The sequence below is a fragment of the Ctenocephalides felis genome, unplaced genomic scaffold, assembly GCF_003426905.1.
Source record: "Ctenocephalides felis isolate EL2017-DRISC unplaced genomic scaffold, ASM342690v1 CF-g0.4_SCAFFOLD_03265, whole genome shotgun sequence".
NCBI lineage: Eukaryota > Metazoa > Arthropoda > Insecta > Siphonaptera > Pulicidae > Ctenocephalides > Ctenocephalides felis.
In genome coordinates, this window is record NW_020539419.1 from 373,674 (window position 1) to 393,246 (window position 19,573).

General features: G+C 33.6%; 2 protein-coding genes across 2 annotated transcripts; both read left to right on the forward strand.

The window, feature by feature from the left end:
* Positions 1–9,255: 9,255 nt before the first annotated feature.
* On the forward strand, positions 9,256–9,687 carry LOC113382064. Its single transcript, XM_026620624.1, has one exon. The coding sequence runs from the start codon at positions 9,256–9,258 to the stop codon at positions 9,685–9,687; it is 432 nt and encodes a 143-aa protein (XP_026476409.1).
* Positions 9,688–9,845: 158 nt separating this feature from the next.
* On the forward strand, positions 9,846–19,298 carry LOC113382065. The gene is made up of 4 exons (XM_026620625.1): positions 9,846–10,044; positions 10,157–10,371; positions 10,457–10,701; positions 19,046–19,298. The coding sequence occupies exons 1-4, from the start codon at positions 9,846–9,848 to the stop codon at positions 19,296–19,298; spliced, it is 912 nt and encodes a 303-aa protein (XP_026476410.1).
* Positions 19,299–19,573: the final 275 nt, after the last annotated feature.

The window sequence follows — 19,573 nt, forward strand, 5'->3', positions numbered from 1 at the left end:
GTAACTCATACATCACACCAAGAAAGCGTTAAAACACTCATACACAAGGATCCGACAATTCAAAAACTACTATCAGAATTTCCAAATCTAATCAAACCATCCGACGCACTGCGTAAACCCCTCCACAGCACAAGACATTCCATTATTACAACGCCAGGCCCACCTGTAACATGCCGTCCACGTCGTTTAGCACCAGACCGATACCAGATTGCCAAGGATGAATTCGAATCAATGCTGCAAGAAGGCACGTCGATCAAAAAGTCCTTGGTCTTCCCCAATACACCTGGTCAAAAAGAAAGATGGAGGGTGGCGACCGTGTGGCGACTATTGCGCACTTAATGCGAGGACAGTTCCAGATAGATATCCAGTCCGTCACATTCACGATTTCTCAACAAGGGGATGTTGTAACACATTTTCTGTTATAGATTTAGTGAAGGCATACAAGCAAATACTGGTAGAAGAAAAGGACGTACCAAAGACAGCAATATCAACGCCTTTTGACCTGTTTGAGTTTCCATTCATGTCTTTCGGTCTCAGAAACGCTGGACAGACATTTCAGCGCTTCATAGACAAAGTTTTGATAGGATTAAATTTTTGTTTTGCTTACATAGATGATATTTTAGTTTTTTCCAGAAATTGACAAGAGCATCGAGTGCATTTACGAGCATTCGGGTGCAGAATGATAGTAACATTGAGGCATTAAAAAGAATGAAACAACGTTTAGTAGAACTATGTCAGCAGTGGGAGACTAATTATATAGAGTTAGAGGTGGCCCAACCTGGGGAGTTTTCAAAAGAATACTTCGAGTATTCTGATAGGCATTTGGATGTCGCAATTGGATGCTCTCACAAATAATGGTACCCCCTCACCTCCTAGGGCTGTAGATAGTCATTCTGTGTGAGATGTAAAGCTACCTGATATCACCTTACCCAAATTTAATGGTGATTATAGTGAGTGGACACAGTTTATAGATTTATATAATTCATTCATTCACAGTAATACCAAATTACCTCCTGTGACTAAGTTGCACTATTTAAAGGGAGCTCTGTTATCATCTGCTGCAAAATTAATTTCATCACTAAGCTTAAGTAATGAAAATTACATGGTCGTCTATGATCTGTTATGCAAAACGTATGATAATAAATTTTTAATTAATTCACTTTTGCAGCAGATTGATAACATAGCTCAAGTACACAGATGTACGCATGAATCCTTAGGCAATTTCTTGTGCAGCGCTAGGCAGCAGGTACGTACTCTTTTGGCAGTGTATGAGCCAACAAAATACTGGGATCTCATCCTGTTGTATGTGTTAAACAAGAAGGTGGATAGCAGCACTAGAATGGCGTGGAATTTAGCTAGGAATGGGAATGTGCTTCCAACGGTCAGTGAATTTTTTTCGTTTTTAGAATCAAGAGTATGTGCGTTGAAAAACTCTTTTAAATTAGAAAATAAGGCTAGTCAGAAAAGCATTAGTAACATAAGATATTTTTAATTTTGATGTAAGTTATTTGTCTGGATTGTCTATATCCGCGTCGATGATTTTATTTATGGGTCTGCAAAATGCCTGCAGATAATTTCAAGAAATCATCCTTCTCGGATATATTAAGTCTCTCGCCTCTTACGGGCGGGGCTAATATTGTTAATTTTTATTTTTAATAATTTTTATTCAGTATAAGTTCAGAGCTCAGCATAGACTCGAATCTGATGCCATTATATTCTCCATATTCTTTTTAAAATAAATATATTAATATCAAACGTCGCCTTTTACTTAAATAATCACCGATCACACCAGTAGTTAAATTATAGAACAAATTTAAAAGTGTAGTGGTTAGGAGAAGTAAAACTACAACACCCAGTTAGACGTCGAAGTAATTTTTAAGCTTCGCGCCTTAACATTTTGTCCAAACGAACCGGATATTTATCATTTGGACTTTTATAACTTTCCAAAGGACACAAATAAATAATATTAATAATTTTAAGTAATCTTTTGGACGTTCAAGTAAATTAATCAACCAGCAATATACAATCCGCTAAAATATCAAAGTAAATTATTAAATTAAAATCAAATCTATAGTGCAAGTGATTAAATTTAATAATACTACAAATTTCAAGTGAATAGTTTATAAAATCACAAATAAAATTAATAATTTCAAGTGAGTTATTATTAAATTAAGATCAAATTAATAGACTGAGAATGATTAAATTTAATAATACCACAAATAAATGAATAAAATTCAGTAATTAGATTTAATAAAATCACAAATCAAATTACTAAATTCAAAAGAATAATAGTATTTCCATTATAAAATTTGATTAATAATAAATCAAATTATTAAATAAAATAAATAAGTTAAACAACAAGTGTTAACACCGTGAGGACGGAGCAACCGAACGGAATAGCTGAGATTCTACACAGGCAACAACGAGGGCACAGCGGGACAGCAAGAAAGGTCAGTTCAAGTACATCCCTGAATTATTCCTTTATTATGTTTTGATCTCTGCAAAAATGGATTCGCAAAAAGCATTAAAAACTGAAAAGAAAATTTTAGAGATGAAGCTAACGAAATTAGAAAATCATTGCCAAAAGTTACTAAAGTTGCCGATGTCTGAATTAAATAGTAGTGATCTCAGTAATCGTTTAGATGAATTAAATACTTTAAATAAAGATTATGAAAACGTAGTTATTAATTTAGTTATTATCAATGAGGACTAGGAGGAGTCGAATAAGTTATGTGAGATCGATCTCTCCGAAGTCATTGATACTTGTGATCGATTAAAAGAAATGTTATATTCTATAATCAATAAAATGCCTACTATCAAATTTCATAAACTCACATCTTTAAAATAGCGATAGGGATACAATATCACATGGAATCTCAAACACCTTGCAATGTGTATTATGTCAAAAGACTCATTCTTCATATAATTGTGAAGATTTTCGAAAATTAACAGTCAAAGAAAGAATATCGCAAGCCCAGTGATTAAGAGTCTGTACGAATTGCTTAAAAACAAATCACCATTGCAATAATTGTCAATTTTCATGTCGTTGCGGAGTTTGCCAGAAAAAACATAATACACACATACATTGCATTGTGAAGAGCCAGCAAAAAATCTATCAATTAGAACATCTTTTTTTAATAATGAAAATAACCAAAATGAAACCTTATTAAATCAACGGTATTTTGACGGTAGATTCAATGTGCAAAATACACAATACAATAAAATTAATTTAGGTAACTCTAAAAAGATCGCATTGAAACGATCCGCGCCTCTCACTCATTTTGATACAAAATTATTTAAAGAGTGTAAAAATTTTACAATTAAATATTCAAAATCTATCTCTATGAGAGAAGTCAATAAACTTTTACAATCAATAAATTCATATTTTTTGCATCATCATTTGATAATTAAAACGGAAGTTTCAGCCAAATTGAGTGTGGTATTTGACACCTCATGTATTACAAATAACAGTCGGTCCCTTAATAATTTACAATCAGTAGGGCCAGCTAAAAAAAACTGATATATTTTTCAAACATTTAGGATTTACTTCGCACATTTGCCTGATGGCAGCTGATTTTGAAAGGTTGCATCGGTCAATTACAATTCACAAAGATGATAGGAAATTAACTATTCGGTGCGATAATACTAATAATCTCATAAAACTTTTTGATTTGAATACTTCAACATACGGCACGGCGTCTGCTCCGTTATTAGAATTATTATGTTTTGAGCAGTTTTGAAGAAATTTATAAGAGTTTTCCCACTAAATTTGAAATAGTCAAAAGCGATTTTGATTTCGATTATTTAATTACCGGAGCGGATACAGCGTCGCAGATACAAACTAATAAGCAGAATTTACTAAATCTGTTGAATTAAACATTCTACGTAAAATTTATTAATAATTACTTAAATTGCTCACAATCTTTACAAATTTTAGCGACAAAATCGCGGGTTGCTCCATTTTGCAACATTATATTATCACTATTAGGACAATGCGCGGATTACTTATTATACAAATTTATTAATGAAGTTAAAAGTTATTTTGAAAATTCGATTAACCTCAAATTACTTTGGAGCAATTTTAAACTAGTATTGGCATGGATTAATACTGCCAATTTAATTCCTTTACCGGGAGATATAATTAATAAAAATTTGTGGTGGTTCGATCCGTCGTGGTTGAAAACTACTGGCGAACTCACTTTTGACGTTGGCAACCTTTTGAAAATCAAAGATAAAATTGAACAAGCAACATTAACGGCAAAGCAAATCATAAATATTATATTGAAAATATATTCGTCGTTTACAAATTTAGTTAGAGTATTCAGAAAATTTACTCGTTTATTGAGGAATTGTTCAAGCAAAAGTAAACGTACATGCGGCGAATTAATAACCATCAGCATTGAGGTTCGTTCAGAAATAGTTATATTAACACGAACCGAAATGAAATATATATTAAAAAAATTACTAATAAAAGTTAAATCAGATGTAAAAATTTTCTACCCATTGTTAGACGCATTTTGCGCATTCGCGTTGTAATAAGTTTTTAGATTTAAATTACTATAATCGTTACCCAGATGTGCTACTAAAAATAATGCGCATACTTCGCTGATTGCCAGATGTAAACTTATTACATTTTTTCATTATGCAGCTCACCATTTATTATATACGCACAGAGATTGTGCATATTGGCTAATCAGCGATAGAAATGCAGTTTCGTTTGTTTGCAAGTCGTAAGTCGTATTCCGATGGGTAACGTATCAAAAAATCATGGGACTTTGCAATTACCACCCAGGCATTGTGAGATAGACTTCGATTATTTTAATAGACCCTCGTACTAGAGGTTATAGAAAAATCAAAAGAGACATGTTTATTTGTATGCTTCAGTACGAGAGCTGTTCATTTATTTTTTATATCAAATTCAATGTTAGAATATTGTTCAGCTACCCTCAGACGATTTATTATTCGTCGAGGAAAATCTATTGTTAGCATTTGGCCAGACAGCGGTAAAAAATTTTTGAAGCGTCCTTGGCAATTAAAGAACCAGCTATATTTTATAAATAAACTAAGTGAAGTGTACAAAATAATGGAACAAAACAATTTTATGACAAACAATTTAATACAATTCAATAACCTTCAATTAGTGACATGAGTTAGTGAAGTTTAAATTATTTACTTTGGTATACTTTCTTAATTACTTTTTCAATTACTTATATTATTAGGCTTATAATTAATGTATCATTAGTTTCGAAATAATATTAGTATTATTTCAAGGTGCCCGCCATGTTAAGAATTCGTAATAGTGTCGTCATGAACTATTTTTTGTAAGGGTCGTTTGTTAAGCTAGACTAGAGTGTCGCCGGACACTGTCTACATGTCGTTCATAGTTCAAGTACTAAATGCATTAGTAACATAAGATATTTTTAATTTTGATGTAAGTTATTTGTCTGGACTGTCTATATCCGCGTCGATGATTTTATTTATGGGTCTGCAAAATGCATTCAGATAATTTCAAGGAATCTTTCTTCTCAGATATATTAAGTCCAAGAAATCATCCCCCGCAGATGTACAAATTAATGTAACCCGCCTCTTACGGGCGGGGCTAATATTGTTAATCTTAATTTTTAAAAAAATTTATTTAGTATAAGTTCAGAGTTCAGTATAGAAACACCAACTATCTGATGCCATTATACTCATCATATTTTATTATAATAAACCTATATTAATTTCAAACGTCGCCTTTTACTTAAATAATCACCGATCACACCAGTACTTCAATTATAGAACAAATTTAAAAGTGTAGTGGTTAGAAGTAAAACGACAACACCCAGTTAGACGTCGAAGTAATTTTTAAGCTTCGCGCCTTAACAATTAGTGTCGAAGCATTCCCTCTGTACTCGTTGTTTACTACCTGCACATGATGTTAAAAAATGTAGTTTCAAAGGTACGTGTTACAGATGTAGAGAGCCTCACAATACCTTAAATTCATGATGATGTTAATCCTTCAGATTCAAATAGCCTACCCCCTTCTAGCTAGTCACAATAACATACAAATACTTCTTTCAACGGTTTCTCTTTATGTTTTCGATGCAAATGGTAAAACCCACCAGGTGAGGGCTCTACTGGATAGTGGCTCACAAATAAACTTAATAACAATTCATCAATACAAAAATTAAAATGTCCTACAATAGCTTCTTTAAGTAAAATGAACATGTTGCAAGCGCAATCATGTGTGAGTCAGAAAGCTGGTAAAATTAAAATCAAATCTAGAATTTCAGAATATCAACGCACCATTCATTGCGTAGTTGTTGATTACATTACACAAAATTTACCGAGTAGTTGCATAGACTATAAAGATTGAAAAATACCCAATTATGTAGACTTAGCCGATCCAGAATTTAATGTCGCGTTACCTGTAGAATTATTAATAGGTTCTGAGTTATATTTTGATATCTTGCAACGGGGCTGCGTACAGTTGCGACATTGTCTACCAGTACTAAGAAAAAGTCACTTTGGCTGGTTGTTGTCAGGGATTTATAAACAGTCGGATGCTGTAGCTCATGTTGGTTTTGTTTCGAATGAAGACTTGCACAATAACCTAACAATGTTTTGGCAAATTGAGGAGGTATGTTCAAGCAATGCCACAATGAATGGGTCGGATAAGTTGTGCGAGGAGCATTTTGTGTCCAACGTAAGTAGAAAAAATAATGGCATATTCGAGGTTGCCTTACCCTTTAAATCAGATAAGAAAAGCAGCTTAGGAGAATCATTCAATAGGGCAAAATGCAGGTTGGAAAATTTAGAAAGAAGTTTTACCCGAGATACGAAATTAGCTAAGGCATACAATGAGTTCATCCAAGAATACATCAGATTAGGACATGCAGAGCTTATTGACTTGAAGAAGGTTCCAGTAGGGTCATACTTTATACCGCATCATGCAGTATTAAAGGATGGGCGTTATGAAAAGATCAGGGTTGTATTTGATGCATCTTGTAAGACAAGTTCTGGCCTATCTTTAAATGAGACATTACACACTGGAGCTAAACTTCAGCAAGATTTATTTTCAATCTTGATTAGATTTCGCTGTCATCTGTATGTTTTTGTTGCTGACATAGTAAAAATGTATAGGCAAATACGAGTTCGGGAAGTAGACCAATACTATCAACTCATTCTTTGGAGAACATCACCTGAGTCTGAAATAGAAGTCTTTAAGCTCACTACCGTTACGTATGGAACCGTATGTGCTCCTTTCTTAGCGATGCGTTGTCTAAAAATGTTGACGTCTAATGAAAATTTATTATACCCTCGAGCTGCTGAAATCTTAGATAGGGATTGCTACGTGGATGATATAATTACAGGTACAAATTTCGTAGCAGATTTAATTAGTCTACAGAGAGATATAACTCAGTTACTTGGGGGGTGGGGGAGGCTTTGCATTGCATAAATGGGCAAGCAACTCCAGTGAACTTATCAATTCTATACCACATCACAAACTAGACATGACAATTTCAAATTTTCAACTACAACCTGAGACCGTAAAGACATTGAGAATAGCGTGGAACCCAACAAGTGACATATTAAAGATAAATAAGACTGACGCAACCCAAAACTCCAGGACAGTACCAAGTGACACGAAAAGATTTGTGTTATCTTCAATAGCTCAAATCTATGTCCCGATAGGACTGATTGCACCCATAACAATCACTGCAAAAATAATCATGCAGAACCTTTGGAAAAAGAAAATTGACTGGGATGATGTGATCCCAGAATCTATTCAAAAAGAATGGAACAAATGTCGTGATGGGTTATCACATCTCATATTCCAGGTTGTATCTTCACAACAAATCCCATTTTAATACAGTGCCATGGGTTTGCTGATGCTTTCCTTAAGGCATATGGTGCTTGTATTTATATAAGAGCCACATGTGAGTTTGGTGTAAGAGCACATTTATTGTGCTCAAAATCGAAAGTAGCCCCCCTTAAGAATATAACACTCCCCCGTTCAGAGTTGTCTGCAGCGTTACTTCTGGCTAAACTGTATAGGCGGGTTCTCACAGACATAGCAGAAATTATTCAAATATCTGAAACATTCTTGTAGAGTGACTTCAGAATTGTTTTGGCATGGTTACGGACTGATCCCTCGCAGTTAAAGATGTTTGTAAGGAATAGGGTTGCGGAGATTTCAGAACTCACGCCAGCAATTATATGGAGGCACGTTCCAAGTAAAGACAATCCTCCAGATATAGTTTCCAGAGGCGTTGATTCTCCTGCAGAGCTGGTTGACTGTAAATTGTGGTGGCATGGACCAGGGTGGTTAACTCAGAATAGCAATAGTTGGCCTAATAGATTTTCCTGTCCAGCTGTAGAGGTCATACCAGACAAACGGGTGGTTATGACGTTGAGTAGTCCTAGTAATGAACGCACTGATATAATGCATGTATTTGGCAAATTTTCTTCTTTCAGTAAATTAGTTCGAGTGGTGTCTTATTGTCTTAGATGGCGTCACAAATGTAAGAAATCCCAAATATTAGGCATCGGACAAACACTATCACCTTACGAATTGCGTCACTCGACAAATGTTATTTTTAAAGTAGTGTAGTGGGAAATGTTTGGCATGATTGCTAAGCTAAGACATCAAATAAAAACCTATCCAGCAAATTGATTCCTCTTAATACCTTCATTGATTCCAATGATTTGCTAAAAGTAGGAGGTCGACTTGAAAATGCAAACATTTCGTTTGAACAAAAACATCCGATCATCCTACCTAAAGGTCACAAGGTTGTCGAAATGTTTTTATTCAAACGAAATGTTTCATTCATTCAATGATTCATTTTTTAAAATACTGAAATCAATATTTCCATATTCAACCGACCTTCAGATCCTCTAACCCATGTGGATGAATTAAGTATTATTAATGAATAACATCACACTCCTTTAGGCGGCCATCAAAGATATAAGCGTACTTTTCACAAAGCTACCATTATGCCGCATCAACATGGACATATTATCTGCCACAAACTGCACATCCCGGATTTTATACCGAATGACTTCCAACTTTGGTTTGCCTTGGTGGAGAAGGCATTCGCGTCTTCCAATATCCACGATGAGAAGGAGAAATATGGATGATTTGTTACAAGACTGAATATTAGACATTCAGCCGAAGGTCGAGATTTGATAATCAATGAGCCTAAGGAGATGCCTTACTCTACATTGAAGGCAGCGTTAATTTCAAGATTAGGCACTTCGGTAAAGTCAAAGATGCAAATGTTGATGACGGATGTAGACTTGGGTGATAGGACACCATCTCAATACCTACGTCATTTGAGGACTTTAGTCGGGAATTCAATGACCGATAACGCAGTTAAAGCAATATGGTTATTCAGACTACCGGTGGAAATTCAATCATTTTTGGAGGTAGCTTCTGTAACACAGTCAATACAAGAGGTAGGTGAACTAGCTGACCGCTTATACATTAACCATTTACAGCAACGTGTAGCTGTGATTACAGATTCGCAAACCTCTGAGAATGAAACAAAGAATGCTGAACTGTGTCAAATGCGTCAAGTTATCGAAGCTATTTCAAAGCGTTTAGATAAGATCCAAATGTATCAGAAGAAGAAAGTGTCATTTAGAAGACGACAAGATAACTTATGTTGGTTTCATAAACGCTACGGAAGTCAGAAGGTGTAATTTTAAGTCAGAAAACGATACGGGCGTTTACTAATGGCGGCTAGTGACAAACGCCCAAGTAACTCTCGCCGCATTTTCATCACAGATAAAGAGACAAATGCGAGTTATCTGATAGACACTGGATCCGATGTATGTGTGTACCCGCGCAGTTTAGTGAAATGTTCCGTAAGAAATGTTCATTTGAGCTTTCAGCAGCGAATGGAACACCGTTAGCTACATACGGTATGTTATCTTTAAAGTTAGATTTTGAACTTAGCAAAACCTTATCATGGAATTTCGTGATAGCAGAGGTGTCGCGTCCTATTATTGGTGTAGATTTACTCGCTTATTTCAATCTCGCGATTGATGTTGAAAAGCGTATATTAGTTGAAACCCCTGCAGATTCAGCGGTTCCACTTCAATCGGAAAATAGAATAATACCTTCCGTTGAAATGATGAGGCACATTATACCCATATGATAAAATTTTAGAGAAATATCCAGACCTAACACGGCAGACTGCATTAGGGGTGTGCAAACTTGTTACTCAACATCATATTAAAACTACATCAGGGCCACTTATAGCATATAAACCACGTCGCCTTGCACCGGGTAAGTTAAAAGCTGCTAAATATGAGTTCGAAGAAATGATTAAAGCAGGGACAGCACGACCGTCCAAGAGCTGTTGGTCATCGCCTTTACATATGGTACGAAAAGGTTCTGCGTGACGACCTTGTGGAGACTATCGCAGTTCGCCATATCCATGATTTTGCGCAAGCATTATGTGGTAAGGTAATATTTTCTACCATCGATTCAGTGAAAGCTTACAATCAAATCCCTGTAGCTGAGGAAGACATTGCAAATACTGCAATCACTACGCCTTTCGGCCTATTCGAATTTCCGTTTATGACACTTGGCTTACGCAATGCAGCGCAAACTTTTCAGCGGTTCATGGATGAAATTTTGCGAGGTTTGGACTTCTGTTATGCATACATCGATGATATATTGGTTGCATCGGAATCGCACGAACAGCATATGTGACATTTACATACTGTATTCAAAAAGTTGCAAGAATTCGGTGTTGTAGTCAATCCAACAAAATGTGTCTTCGGAAAACCAAAAGTAAAGTTTTTAGGATATGAAGTCTCACCCAACGGAACTAAACCTCTAGCAGACAAGATACTAGATATACAAAATTGAGCACAAAGACGAATTACCGGCCGATGCTCGCACGTTATTGGGCACTCCAAAATATGCCACCGATGGTATAAAATTAATTAACGTTAAAAATTAATACATTCATTTTCGGGTAGAAGAAGGTATTCTACATTCCATTGACGAAGAGTTCGGCTAGTGCCTTTTGGCCCATATCTCTGATGTTAGATATTCCACAGAAGGTTGAACCATTTCTGGTAGGGGTGCATCATGGAAATGGTAAACCAGATGATGCATTTTCACATTTTCCTTAAGCCTTTTGTGGAAGAAATGAAAGTGTTACAACATCATGGTTTAATTTTTCTCAATAAAAATTGTCATGTTTATATATCAAAAATAATCTGTGATAGTCCTGCGCGTGCGTTCATTACAAAGACAACTTGGCATGCGGGTTATGAAAGCTGCTCCAAATGTATTCAAAGAGGAGAGTTTTCAACCCATGTCATTTTAAATAACACATTTTCAGATCTTCGAACATTTTGTTCTACCAAATATTTCTGATGATTTTCTACAAGCAACTCAAATTTCTGTTGAAACAAATTTATATAATTTTTGTGTTTCTGCTGTTTATTGTCCACCAAGATTCAAAATTTCTTGTGCTCAGTTTTCTTCATTTTTCTCTCAATTAGGTAATAAATTTATCATTGGTGGTGACTTTAATTGTAAACATATTGCCTGGGGTTCTAGACAGACTACAGCCAAAGGAAAGATTCTTCATGCAGCCATAGGGCAAAATAACCTCTCTTTTATTTCAACTTGCAGTCCAACTTATTGGCCTTCTGACCCTACTAAAGTTCCAGACCTTTTAGATTTTTTTATTGTGAAAGGTATTGATCTTTCAAATCTCAATATTGAATCTAGTTACGATCTCTCTTCAGATCATTCTCCAATACTTGTGACGTTTAGCACATTTCCTACTCCAGTTATCAACAATCATATTCTACACAACAATCTTTCTAACTGGATTCAATTCAAATCCATACTTGATTCAAAATTATTTCCAAAATCTAGGCCTACAAGCGTTATTGATATAGAAAATAATATAGATTATTTTTCTGAGATTGTACGTGAAACAACCAAGCAGATCACCCCGAACATTAATCCAAGAAATGATAATCTAATAATTCCGCAAGAGATTAAGAAGCTAATTGCACAGAAACGAAGAGCAAGACGTACCTGGCAATATTCTCATCTACCAATGGATCTCTTAATTAAACTTAATACCAAGACATCGCTTAATCATCTCAATAACACGCTGAGGAAAAAAATGAAAGAATGGAAGAATTGTACATTCAGGTCGTATATATTGCAGCTAAATAGGTACGATAATTCCATATGAAAACCAATCAGAAACAAAAGTAAACCCCTACAACAAAACCCTCCTCTGAAAATAACCAACCAAAATGGATTCATTTGGGCCAAAAGCAACGAAGAAAAAGCGGAGGCATTTGCTGATCATCTAAGTAGCATTTTTAGCGCTCGAAATATTTCCCAGAATAATTTAATTAACAATTTCATAAATCAACCCATACATTCTACACCGTTAGGACATTTTTCACCAAATGATGTCTTATGTGAAATAAAAAGGATAAAAAATAGATCTTCGCCAGGTATGGATAAAATTACTCCAAAGATGTTAAAAAAATTGCCTACAAAAGGTATTTTATATATAACAAATATTTTCAACGCCATACTTCAATACAATTATTGGCCCACAGCGTGGAAGACTGCAGAAATTATTATGATCGCTAAACCAAACAAAAACCATCACACTGCTAGTTCATACCGTCCTATCAGTCTTTTATCGATATTATCGAAAATTTTAGAGAGACTTTTGTTGCAGAGATTGTCAGAAGATCATCCGAATGATAGTTGGATTCCTCACCATCAGTTTGGCTTCAGAAAAAATCACTCTACAATTCAACAATGCAACAGAACGGTGTCTCGTATTCTTGAAGCCATGAATAGAAAGGAACACAGTGTAGCCGTATTCTTAGATGTCAGTCAGGCTTTTGATAAGGTTTGGCACTCAGGACTCCTATATAAAATCAAAACAACTTTTCCAAACTACTTCAATATCTTAAGCTCATATTTGCTTAATAGAAAATTTAGAATCAAAATTAAAGATGTGACTTCGAGCATCAGAAATATAGAATGCGGGGTACCACAGGGCAGTGTACTAAGCCCTGTACTTTATCTTCTTTTCACAAACGATATGCCCACAGATGATCTTCTAACCATATGCACTTACGCCGATGACATAGCAATTATTTCATGCAATTCCGATATTAGAACAGCAACTTGTCAGTTACAAAATTATTTATCTAGTCTCGAAAAATGGTTTTTAGATTGGAATATCAAAATCAATATCGAAAAATCACAGCACATAATTGTTTCTCTAAAACATCACAACAGTCCACCTATCATCATGAACAATTCAATAATTCCACTATGCAATTCTGTTAAATATTTAGGCATGCACATTGATTCGAAATTGACATGGAGAACGCACATTGAATATAAAAAGAAACAAATCCAACTGAAAATAAAAGATTTTTACTGGCTTTTTGGGAGGAAATCTGAAATCTCTCTCGATAACAAGGTACTTTTGTATAAAACAATCATAGTGCCCATTTGGACTTATGGAATCGAACTATGGGGTTGCTCATGCAAATCTAACATAAACATCATTCAAAGGTGCCAGAATAAAATTCTGCGTATCCTTACTAATGCGCCTTGGTATATTTCGAATTTTTGCCTACATAAGGATTTGAAAATCTCAACAGTCAACGAAATGATCAAGATTAGAAGTTCATCTTTCAACAATAAATTAATCTAGCATACAAATCCAACAATTCAAGCGATCCACAGACCGATAAGAAGATTGAGCAAGAAATGGCCTTCCGATCTACCAAACACCTAGCCCAATGTCTGCACGCGTCCTAACGTAGTACGCGGCATACATCATCACGTCATCGTTCATTTATGTTATTATTTTTGTATTACTGTTTTAATTTAATTTTTAATTTAACTTTTTTCATTTTATATTCAATGTATTGCATTTTTTGTTTTTTTTTTGTATTTTTTTTGCAATCATATCAATTTTGTAAATAAGACATTAAAGTCTTGATTAACAAAAATAAATTGTAACAAAAAAAAAAAAAAAAAAAAGATCTTCGAACGGATGAATCTTTTCGCATGAGGACGAATCCAGGACATCACACAAATGATTCCATTTTGGAGGAATTAAATATCGGAATGGTATCTCAAATAGCACTCTACTACATGCATATGGTCTGCCTAGGTGTCACCAAGAAACTTTTAAGAGTTAAAGAGACTTAAAGACTACATGAACTGAAAAGCCACAGAATTTAGGTTATTTCTATTTTATTTGGGGCCAATTGTCATGCAGCCAGCAATACAGAATGCAAACTACATCAATTTTATACAACTTAATTTGGGTATCAGGATCTTATGTGATCCTGAAACCTGTATCGAGAAAAATGATGTAGATAAAAAATTCCTCATTAAATTTGTAAATGAATACCCCAAAATATATGGCGCTGACAGATTAACGTACAACACCCATAACCTAATACATATTGCAAATGATGTTTTGGCCTTCAAATGTAGTTTGAACGGATTCAGTTATTTTTCCTTTGAAAACTATTTTAAAAGTATTCAAGGGAAGCTTCAGAACTCGCCTAAACCTCTTCAGCAACTGGTTAACAGATTGGCTGAAGAGAAGTTGCTGGAAACCACCATGAGCGCAAATGACTAGCTTTACCCAAGAATACAATATGGAAGGACAAATCTCGTAAAAATACTATTCAAAGGTTTTTTAATAACCAATCGAGCGCAAAACAATTTATGTATAGATTCAGATCATATATTATTGCTAATTCAAAACTATAACTTTTCATTTAGTATCTTTAAAAAATTCGGAGTTAAAAAAAACATGAAAAAAAATATTTTTTTTCAAACTGCCGCCATTCAAACAAAAAATCTTTTTTTAACTTATCCAAGGTTCATACGATAGCGGCATCTATAATAATGAAGAATCCATCTATTTTGTATGTTTCGGATCACCAGGAAGGTTGGAATCATGCACGCCAGGACGCCCACTTTTTTTTGAGCCCCCACTTTGACAGCTCATAACTTTGTGAATTCTAATTTTTTTTCTTTAATAATTTTTTTTATATAAAAATAAAATATCAGTAAACAAATGATAAAAAAATCGATAGTAAAAATATTATTTGTTACCTTTTTACAGCGCTTCAAAAACCGGACAAAATTCATGCTTCTACAGTAGAATGCCCCCTTAAGTAAATAAATCTTTGTATAATATTCTAACATAATAATCATTAAGTTAAAATAAAAACTAGTGGGGTAAATGGCATCGTGCCTTAAGGCAAATTGCTGGAACTTCCCGAACCGTAACAAAATGATCGAGTATTATTAAATGTTTTCAAATAGATTATTAATATTGTAACATTGTCTAATATTTTTATAAGAATTATATAAACTGAATTGCAAAGTTGAAATTATTTGTTTAAAGTATATTAGAACTACAGTCAGAATTAAAAATGAAATCTGAATTATTTTCGATATACAACAAAAATTTTTTTGAAAAAAGTTGAAACAAATTTTTTTTTTCCAAAATCAATTATTTTGTTAAGACAAGCAGAAAGTTCTTTGAATCATTTAAATCGAACGCTTAGTTCTCTCAAGAACTGCCATTTTTTATATATTTAGCTCCGTATTTTCGAAATGGCTGAGCCTGTCTTTACCAAAAACTAATAAACACTTCTCCCATTATCATTACTAATTGAATGTTTTTTAGATCATTCAAATCGGATACTCCGTTCACTCAAAAAGTCGATTTCTATTTTCTGCCAAAAATCTTGCTAATAAACTCGGATTTAAATTACATGATTCAAATTTACTTTTAAGCGGTGTTGACGGCGCGTCAGTTAGATCCAGTAACTTTATTTATTGCACAATTTCGAATATTACTAGCAGTTTTCAGAAAAAATTGAAATTCGTCGTCTTAAATAAAATATCAAATTATTTGCCGTCACAGTACATGGAGAAGTCTAAATTTTCTTTACCAAAAATATGTATTTGTCGGACCAGAATTTTAATAGTCCAGGGGAGGTTGAGTTGTTAAGGGGGTATTCTACTGTAGAATTTTGAAAAAATCGAAAAAATTGTTTTTTCATATTTTCAAAGTTTAGTTATTCAAAAATATGTCATTAAAAGGATTTTTCAAAATTACTATTATTTCCTGAGTTATAGCCGTTTTAGTGACGTGGCCTCGGTTCGGGTCCGACTTATCTCAAAACTTTGAACGCGTTTTTCTCGGAACTACTTTTTTCGAGCTGGCGGTAAGGATATCTCGAGTTCTAATGAACCGATTTACTTCAAATTTGGAGAGAATCTTCTCTATACATCGCTTTATCGTATGGACCTTGCCCAAAACTATAACTTTTCATTTAGTATTTTTAAAAAATTCGGAATTGTTAAAAAAACATGAAAAAACATAATTGTTTTTTCAAACTGCCGCCATTCAATCAAACAAATTTTTTTTAACTTATCCAAGGTTCATACGATAGCGGCATCTATTATAATTAAGAATCCATCTATTTTTTATGTTTCAAATCACCAGGAGGGTTGGAATCATGTACGCCAGGACACCCTCTTTTTTGGGAACCCCCACTTTGACTGCTCATAACTTTGTGAATTTTAATTTTTTTTTTTAATATTTTTTATGTAATAATAAAATATCAATAAACAAATAATAAGAAAATCGATTGTAAAAATATTATTTGTTTCCTTTATACAGCGCTTCAAAAACCGGGCGAAATTCATGACTCTACAGTAGAATACCCCCTTAATCGGTGTTGAAATATTTTTTGAAATCCTTTTGAATGAGAAAATTATACTCGGGGAAGGCAAACCGATTTTACAAAATACTGTCTTCGGTTGGGCTATAGCAGGAAATTTAGGAAATAATTCTGGCCCGGTTGAAAAGGTTTCGGTTAATCATGTTCGGATAGAAAAGTGCAGTGCCAACGTAAATCTTAATTTATCATTACAACAAATTAAACGTGATTTTTCTGGAAGGGATTTTGACAACACTCGCATAGTTGTTCTCGTCCAATCACTGGCGTGTATGAAGAACCATCTGAACACACGTTTTTAACTCCAGGTCACTTTCTGATAGGTGACGCGTTAACTGCTTTTCCTGAACCCATTGTTGTAGATAGACTAGACTTTCATTATGGCAAAATCTAACTCGATTAGGTATGTTTTGGAAAAAATGGTCTATAGATTATTTAAGTTTGTTACAAAAACGTTACAAATGGCAATTAGAAACACCTAATATTAAAATAAATGATGTAGTGTTATTAAAGGAGGATAACTTGCCACCTTGAATTGCTTATTAGGCCGTATCACAAACGTAAATCCCAGTACTGATGGTAAAGTACGCGTAGTAACCGTAAAAAACCAAAGCTGGAATTTATGTGCGGCCTATAACAAAAATATGTCCACTACCTATTGGAGATTCTAATTAATAGTTTTACTTTATTATGTTATTTTTACTACTTTTATTAAATATGTTATTGTTAGATCCTTATCAATTATGTTATTTAAGAAATCTAGGATTAAGATAGAATTTATTTGGCTTTATTTCTAAAAAATAAATTTTTCAATAGTATAAATATACCATGAAACTAGCATTTCTATTCTAATACTAAGCTTTGTTTAGAAATTTTTTATACATATATACCAGGAATGAAATAGCCAGGAATTTAAATATCTAACATATTGGCAAAATATTCGAAATGGTGGACGACCAGCGATAATGACAGTGCGAATCGTGCCGGTAGCGAAAATTATGCCGCCTGTGGATATAATACCAACCTTGAAAATGCCTCACGCACGTATCAACCAATTTATTATCCGGTTATCGCTTTCACTATCAGTTGAGGGTGAAATTGTATGTGATTATATTATAATTTAAATAAAAAAATATTTCTATTTTTACACTATTTCATTTCTTAATTTAGAATACTAAATTCTATCTATATCAATCATATCATATCCTCATATCGATGATCCCATATCCAATGATTTTATCCAGTACTATAAATTTAATTCCTACTTCCACTGAGTTCAAGAATGTTAATTTTAAGATTTAAACCTTGATTAATTTAACTGCTTTGTTTTTAAGTTACCAATTTTATCTTTTTGAAATAAATATAAAATTTTAGACACATTTATAAAATACTATTCTGTTCACGATGTATGTTTTTTATATATGTATTTCTAAACTTCAAATTGTTACATAAACTAGATTTAAGATTAGCTAATGATCATTTCTATATGATTTCTATATTTGACTTATGCTGATTCTATTTCATCTTTTGCATTATGTCTGTTAACTTATAGTTGAGTGCTCTTCTTTTAAATTTCAAAAATTTATATTTTTTATGTATCTATAGTATAATCTGAAATGTTCCAAACTTTGGAAATTTTAGTGATGGAGTTTTGACTAAATTTATTTTTGAAATTGGTAACGATCAGTTATCTGCAGCAAACTGTGTTTTGTTAATACGGTCCACAGTCTACTAAAGTCTAGTGACTAGACAGTCCTATTAGTAAGCCTATGGCATAGGCATATCTACAGTTTTGCTCTATGAGTGAGTTGGCAACACTGCTAGAAGGTGACAAACAAAACAAAAATCCAAATGACGAACGAATTGAAGAGTAAAGCTTTATTTTGTTTGAGTTCACGCTAATCCACGAGTTTCTGTAACCTACTATAATAATTTAGAATTTTGTGCAGACATACCAAAGTTTCTGTAAGTAACTAACTAAAATAAGTTAGATATTTGTGCCTGTTTGTATCAGAATTCTGATAAAGATATCTTTCCACAAAAGATTGAATTATCAGAATTTACAAGTTTGTTTGTATCACAAATAAAGTTGTTAATTTATTATTACTGTTATTCACTATGTCTGGAAAGTTTGAAAATATCAATAAAAGCGTCATCCCTATTGCTAGAACAAGTAAAACGTGGCGTCAAAAACATTTAAATAATTTAAAATTGGCGAAAGTTGACCACGATGTTATTCTCACTGTATCCTCCCTTATTGCAGGAAGGTTATGCATTCCATTTGGGCCAAGTTTCAATTTCATGCTGCTAATTTTGGCATTGGAGGCGATAAAGTGGAAAATGTTTTATATCGTATTAAAACCGGCGAATTTTCGAATAAAAGAACTAAAATAGTGGTTATAGTGATAGGAACCAACAACACAGAACACAACAAACCCTATGATATTTATGAAGGAATTATTAATTGTGTATGCCTCATTGGAGAATTACTTCCGAGAGATGTTAATATGAAATAAAATGATTCACAATCAAGCATAAATTTCATTCCTGTATGCCTTACATATATGTTCCATTTTTGAGATAAATTTATAGTTCTTAGACCAAGATTTTAAAGTTTTAGAAAAAAATAGAGAATTTTTGTTTAGTTTGCACATTTTTATGCTTGTCACTAACTCATAATTTAGTGTTGATTCATTGATGTGTACTGCCGCAGGAACGTGTTATTAGCAGATCAACAGAGTCCATATTTGAGAACCGCGTTTCATTTAATTCAGGTGACAGTAGTAATTTA

Excerpts from the sequence above, each read along its gene's own strand:
- LOC113382064 (XM_026620624.1), top strand. The coding sequence starts at position 9,256 with ATGCAAATGTTGATGACGGATGTAGACTTGGGTGATAGGACACCATCT.
- LOC113382065 (XM_026620625.1), top strand. The coding sequence starts at position 9,846 with ATGTTCCGTAAGAAATGTTCATTTGAGCTTTCAGCAGCGAATGGAACA. Across the intron at positions 10,045-10,156 it reads CGCGATTGATGTTGAAAAGC|AGAAATATCCAGACCTAACA; the intron begins GTATATTAGTTG and ends ATAAAATTTTAG. Across the intron at positions 10,702-19,045 it reads GAATCGCACGAACAGCATAT|GAAGGTTATGCATTCCATTT; the intron begins GTGACATTTACA and ends CCCTTATTGCAG.